General features: G+C 30.7%; 1 protein-coding gene across 1 annotated transcript; it reads left to right on the top strand.

Moving 5' to 3' along the window:
• Window positions 1-498: 498 nt before the first annotated feature.
• On the top strand, window positions 499-945 carry LOC136041155 (uncharacterized). Its single transcript, XM_065725687.1, has one exon. The coding sequence runs from the start codon at window positions 499-501 to the stop codon at window positions 943-945; it is 447 nt and encodes a 148-aa protein (XP_065581759.1).
• The last annotated feature ends 6,708 nt before the right edge of the window (window positions 946-7,653 follow it).

Below are 7,653 nucleotides of genomic sequence, written 5' to 3'. Positions count from 1 at the left end.
GATGATTCTGATCCTTTTTTTTTCCTTTCAGAAGTTACACTTGATAAGCCAAAAGTAGAACATCCTGAACGGAAAACTTGAAAGCTTGATGCAGAATCGATTGAATCTCTTAGAAACCAATTAAATAATATTAACCGTAGTCCGTGTTTGGATAATCAGGATGTTGATCAAGCAACTAATTATTTTATACAAGAATTTGAAAAGGCTTTTGATCGTGCGTGTCCTGCGAAAACAAAGAAATCAAGACGCCAAGAGCCAAGAAAACCTTGGATCTCTAAAGGGATTGTCCAATCAATTAAAATAAAAAATCAACTTTATAAAATCCGAATAGAGAACCCAAGTGAAGATAACAAGGAAAAATTCAGATTATATAAAAACAATTTAACTAAAGTGATCCGTGCAGCAAAAGCGTCACATTATACGAAACTTTTTGCAGAAGCTTCGGGTTCCCCCAAAAAATCTTGGGAGATTATCCATGGAATTATTGGAAACAAAAAAATGTCTAAATTTCCTGAATCTATAAATCATGGTCCTGAACTGGTGTCTGATAGACCTGGTATAGCAAACGTGTTTAATAAGCATTTTGCCAATGTTGGTATACGTACGGTAAATGAGTCTGTAGCTGCTAATAATTCTGAACAAAGAAATAAGTTTGAAGATTACCTACCTCCATCTTCTTTGTCTTTTCTATTTTTAACGCCGACTTCAAAAGAAGAGCTGATAAACATAGTTAATCTTCTAAAACCTGGTGGAGCTGAAGGGATAGACGGTTCATCTACCCGACTGTTAAAACTAATTATTGCTAATGTAGCTGACCTCCTTGTGCATATTGTGAATATTTGTTTCAGGAGCGAGAAGTTCCCATCATGTTTGAAATCTGCACGTGTTATTGTTCTGCACAAAGGAGGAGACCCTAAAGACCCATGTAATTATAGACCTATTTAAATCCTTTCCGCGTTTGAGAAAGTTATTGAACGGTGCATTTACAAGAGAGTAAATAATTTCCTAGAAAAACACAAATACTTTAGTAAGTCACAGTTCGGTTTTCGGAAAAGCCATTCAACGGAACAAGCTATCCTAGTGGTCACGCAATATAATCATGATGCTCTAGATCGAGGTGAAATTCCAGCATCTATATTTATTGACATAAAAAAGGCATTCGATACAATCTGTCATAAGATTTTACGGAGAAAGCTTGAGAATTGCGGTATTCGAGGACCTGCTAATAACCTGATCATGTCATTTCTGTCTGAGAGATGCCAGTATGTTGATGCTGATACTACGAGATCTGAACTGATCTCTTTGGATGGACAAGTCGGTGTTTCCTAAGGGTCAATCCTTGGCCCCCTTTTATTTTTAATTTATATTAACGATATTGATAATTCTATGAAAGATCTCGGCCTCACGGTTCTATTCGCGGATGACACAGCCCTCAATATTAGTGGTCCTACTGAACTTGTACTACGTTTAAAGATGAAAGAAGTTTTTACATATCTGCTTGAATGGTTAGCAGCGAATAATTTATGTATTAATACATCTAAAACCAAATTCCTGATTTTCTCTCGGATGTCAAAAGCATTGCCAACTTTTAATTCCTTAACAATTGAAAAATGTGATACTACGATCAGCAGAGTCCACCATCTTTGGTATCTAGGAGTGATAGTTGATTCGAATTTAAGTTGGAAGGAGCACATAAATTGCCTGAGGGCAAAGGTTGCAAGGAACGTCGGTATGATCAGGCAGCTTAAACCTTTTCTCCCTTATGATGCCCTGCGGTGTATTTATTTTTCGCTAATTCATTCTTACTTAAAATACTGTCCTCTTATATATTTGAATACTTTTCGATCGAATATATTACCATTGATAAGGCAGCAGAATAAAGCTCTTCGAATTCTTAAGCTTTTTGTACCATCTCCTGATTCTTGCCCTAATAAGTCGTCAACTAAAAGTCTTCCTCTTTTTTTGAATATTTTGCCCCTTGAATCTTTTATTGTTTTTCATTCTATTTTATTTAAGGAAAAACATCATTCAAATTCCCTTCCTGAATATTTTTATGAATCCGATCTATTTTCTGGAACTCATTCCGATCACGACCATAACACGCGTAATCCTTGTAAAGCCCGGCAACCCTGGATAATTTCAGAAAGATCAAGATTTTCATTGAGAAACACAATATTGAGGGTATGGCAAAGTTATCATAATGTAATCAAACTTGAACTTTCTACTAATACGCTGAAAAACAAAATAAAATCAATGCTCATAGAAAATGTTTAAAGAAAAAAAAATTATGTAAATAAATAATAAATGTGTGGTCTATAGCGGTAAATCCCAACTCAGTCTGGTGGTTTGAATCTGGAACCTGGATGGATTATGATTAATTTATGATATTATTTTATGTTGATGTAGTTATAGCATACAGTTTATTTAATTGTTTGCAATTTGGCCTCGAGCCCACTCTCTGCCAAATTGGTTTTTTATATTGAAATTATGTAGTAATAAACAGAACTTGAACTTGAACTTGGATGAATAATAGATGCAAATATGTATTAACAAATGAACTAACATTGTTTTTGTACAATCAAAATAATGGGGGATTAATGCCAGGTTTTCTTCTCACTCAATGGGACTATCTGACTTGGCTTTTTCTAGAATTAGCCAAGACTGTATGCCCACAACTTTTCCAGTATAATGCAAAATGATCCCATACAGTTAAAGTTGATTAAAACACATTTGTTTTTCTTTATTTTAAGTAGTCGACTATCTAGAAAAAAACCACGAAAATAAGGAATATAACCTAATTCGTTCAATATACCTATATTTTTCAACAGTATCATGTGGTTTTTGATTGTTTTCGACGACCCTCTTTTTTGGGAAATGAGGATTCTCTGAATTTTGAAATCTTTGCCTTAGCAACTTTCTGGGTGTTCCGCGCTATTTAGGCACATAAGCCACTTCTAAGTGTATTATCCTGGGTCTACCTAGTTTTTATGGGAGCTTCAACAACCCCTTCTATTCTAGTGCCAACAATTTTTGCATACCTGGTAATTTTAAATCAGTGATTTTGTCAATAATTTTCTTTCCAGCATATGTACCTGATGAAAACGCACCACTTATTACATCCGCTTTACCTATTACAGCTGCTAATAGTATTGAAGTGATTTTCCTAATAGTTTGATTATATTTGTTTCCCCTTTTTATTTCGCTTCAAAGATTTCTTTATTTATAAATAAGTAATTTTATGAAACAAATTTCCGAATCAAAAATAATTTATATATTATCATATAATTTTCTATCAATGGCTTCCATAATTGCTTTTCTTTCTTAAATAAAACACAGTAAATGTTATATTTACTAGCAGGTAATTTTCTAATAAAAATTGAATTTCTATATGAGCAGTTGATCCACTTTGATAAATATTTGGTTCATGCTTTGAAACATGAAAACAAAATACAGGATATACTGTTGTAACTTACAATTGTTCCACTATCAGCATTATTATGTTTATATCCTATCTACAAAAATTGTTGATAAGCGTAAAATAATCTTCATTAGCATCACTGAAATCACATTTAAAATCTTTTCGTTGATATTATATCCATTCACTCTCAGTTCAATTCTATTAGTGTTCACTTGAAGAATTACCATACTGTTTTGCCTAGAACTGTTATTTTTTCAGATTTCTGCTAAACACCAACAATCTTAGCTGTATTATAGCGGTCAGTGACTACCTTCCTCTTTAATTCTTCATCCATTTTGTTATCACTTTTATAGGTTTTACACACTTCCCATCCTAATTCTAATGAGCCAGCATTTCCTAATCCAGCTTTTAATTGTTCTGCGTTCTTTATTAATCTGGCTTCTAATTGAGTCACTATGGATAAACTGGGATAAAATACTGGTTACAACCATGATAAATACATTACATCTACTTTAAAATATTTAGCTCCAGATTTTATAATTATATTTGGAAAATTATTCCTTTGTAATATAATTTTGTATGTAACGCCTCAAAAAAATTAATTCATATCTTGACAAAATCCAAATAATCTTGATAATAATAAATACATACTTAAAACGTGACTTTATTTTGTTTTATTAAATCTTTTAAATAGACCATTATTAAAAGCGTTACTTCTTTTTGTTGTAATGGTTCCAACATCCCCTTCAGTAGGTGTAAGAGTACTTTCAAACTCCTTTTCTGCTTTGCAAAATCATTGAATTGGGTTTTATCTTTACACCAAAACATATTAGTATCTACTCTTTGACCATAGTTATCTGAAAATTCTAATAAATTTCTAACAGTAGTTGTTTTACCTACATAATCAATATTTTAAACACATTTTCGATGGGTAATATATTCAGAATTTCTAAGCAAATTAAATCTAATATTTGTTAAAGTAGCTTCTTCTTTATTTTCCATGTTTCTCTAGCCCCCCATGTTATTTTCACTTTTGCATAGAAGTTAGTATCACTTGAAAGAATCTAAGACTCCATATCTTTTAAAATGAAACTATAATTTAATTGTTGAGATACATGTGTATTATTTTCTCAAATTGCTTTATATTCATAATTGGTTGTAGAATCGTCAATAATAAGATTTTCCGATATTTCCCAGTAAAGAGCAGCAACTTAATTGAATGCCATTTATAAAAAGAAAAAATTATTAAATAAATTTTAAAAGATTTTAAAATAGTAGAGATGGATCTTCAATTGTTACTGACGATGTAAACTAAAGCATCAGCAGTGATGTAGATTAAGTTCCTTCCCAAAAATCATTGCATCCATTAGGCCTTTCCTCTGTTCATCAAGATATTTATTGAAATTTGTCTTATAATTTGAAACTATATCTTTTAAAGATGTTGCACTACTTAACTCTCTTTGGTTATAATATTTCCAATCTTTTCCATATTCAATAGCTCTACTTTTAATAGTTCCAATCGAGGTTTAATCATAATTTTTTTGTATAGAACGACCTTCGTCTTTTATTATTTGTATAGACGTCTTGAATAATTGAGAATTTACGATATTCAAGATAAATATACCAATTCTGCTACCACACTGTCTTGTTTACAATAATTGTTTCTTATTGATCGACATTTATTATAGATATGTTTCATTTAATAATTTCATTAAAATTTTAAAATCAAAAAACAATTCAATATTCTCTACTTTCAGATCAATTGATCTACCTAATTAATCAGTTAGTCATTTTTAGCACGTTGATATAATCGTTTTAATTGATCAGAAAATGATGTCTTTCTATAGGAAGTTCACAGAGAAGCATTCCAGGTTCCATTTTTGGAGCAAAACTCCAGATCGTATCAGAGGCTGTATTCCCATTCACAATTAAAATATCCACTTATGATCAACGAATATGCATCTTATTAACATTTCTTGTAATATTGGAAAATTTTTGTACCTTGATTATATTTACTACTAAGTCCAGCTTCATTTTAAAATCTTTAAAATAAAACATATATCATTATTGAATCAAAATTTATAATTCTCTTTCAAGGCAATAATAAAACTTTATTTTTGCTATATTGAATGATACACTGATTAAGTATCTATATAGGGATGAATTGAAATAACGAGTTAAGAAGTAATTTAAACCCTCTTCATCATGAAACCCATTGGGAATATCAACGGTAACTCCTTTATCCTTTTTCACTGTATTGAAAAGTATTGTTTGTAAATTGATCACCAATATTATACAACGAGTACCATAGTATAGATTGAGTTAAAGCTATTTCACAATCAGAGTTTTGATCGAACTTGATAGGATTACTTGTATATGACTGTTCGATTTTCAACTTTATCACCACAAATAATAATCAAAAATATTTATTAGAAAAGTGTTCTTCTTCATAAATTCAAAATTCTTTGATAATATTTGTAAATAGTATTATAGTCACTTTTTATTAACAATTTTGTTTTGGAATACTGAATCCAGCAGGACAATAGCTTCATTTTTCACTTTGTCAAATGTTTTTCCAGCAGCTCTGCTACCTAGCAAAGCATGTAATTTTCAAATCATATCAATTGCATTCATGTAAATCCCGGCTCCTAACTGTGGTTGCGTAACCTCTTTAATACATTTTAAAATTTATCCGTAGATATCGGTAATGGCTTAAATAAAAACTTGGGATTTCAAAATGATGGTCCTTAGGATCAAAGTCCTTATCGATTTCTCCCAAAAGTCCATCATCTATCCCAGAATCGTTAATAGCAATGAAATATGGTTTATTTGGGGGTAAAATTGCTTGACATGAGTGAGCTTGATTGCTTGGTTGTAAACTTAATATTTTGCTTAAAGAATTATCCAATTGTTTCAATCGTCTTTATAATTCATGTAATTTTCAAAGAATTTTTCAGTAATCAAAATTTTACTTTTATCTTTTGCTTCAACAGCTGGAGAACCCAACTTTTCAGCATAGTCATGAAATCTGTCTTGTTCTATGACACATTCTTGAACTATATTTCTTTGTATTCCTCTACTTTTAACTATACTCACCAATTGTGTTTTCAATTTTATAGGATTCATTTCAAGTATAAAAGGTATATTGTATAGCATTCAAGAGATCTTTTTCGTAACAACCACCAATAATGAGTTCATCATATTAATCCTACAGTTCAAATACTATAGGGGCTTTATGTTTCAGTGCAGCTTTTTGAAATGCTTTAGTTTAATAATTTTGTAGGTAACCTTTATTAAAACCACTCTTACTTTTATCATTTCTAGCCCAATCACCAGCGTTGAATTTGCTTATAGATGGTTTTCGGACATCGACAATAGGAAACAAATTAGTATTAACCTTGCTTTCATTTTCTTTCTTACTTGCTTCTATTGGTTTTATTTCAAAGGATCAATGATAAGAACTATTATAATTGTTAACGAAAGAGGGTAATACATCTGTCAAACGTTTTGTGTTGTTATGAGTAAAATATTTCGATAATTTCTCTTTGATTGTTCTATTAAGTCAGTCAGCAATTTGAGCTTTCTATTTACTTTCAGATGAGAATCAATGAATTTTATGACTCTTAAAAACCCTGAACGTTTTTCAAAACAAATTCTTTACCTTTATCAGTTTTTCAGATTTTCTATTTTTAAATAAACCAGTAAAAGCATGAATAATTTCTTTACCTTTGTTATCCTTTATGTGAATACACCAAGCATATATACTAAAACAATCGATGACTGTAAGAATATAATTAAAATCATTATTTTCCTATTTATACTGTTGCATGTCAACCAAATCTGCTTGCCACTGACTATAGATACTATGAATGTAAACGCGTCTTCTTTTAAATGTATGATAAGCTGGATGATTTTCCAATACTTTGTTGATTTTAGTTTTTGATACTATAAAACCAAGTCCTTTGCATTTTCTATGTAAATCATCAATCTCTGAAATTTAGAATAATGAAGTTCTGTAACTTTTGCCGGTGCATATACCACTTCCATTTATTCTCATTGGTTCCTTTAAAAAAAAACAATTTTCCTTGCGAACACGAAATAAACAAATACCTTTAATCATTGGCGCTTCATCTCTTTCGTTAAATACTCGGCGGCAGCAATTTTTTTGACATTGCATACAGCAAATCTCCATTTATAACAGATTTAAATTATTAAATCAATATAAATTTTGAAAC

The sequence above is a fragment of the Artemia franciscana genome, unplaced genomic scaffold (assembly GCF_032884065.1).
Source record: "Artemia franciscana unplaced genomic scaffold, ASM3288406v1 PGA_scaffold_112, whole genome shotgun sequence".
Classification (NCBI taxonomy): domain Eukaryota; kingdom Metazoa; phylum Arthropoda; class Branchiopoda; order Anostraca; family Artemiidae; genus Artemia; species Artemia franciscana.
The sequence above is the reverse complement of the archived record's forward strand: the minus strand, read 5'-3'. Positions and strand labels throughout refer to the sequence as shown.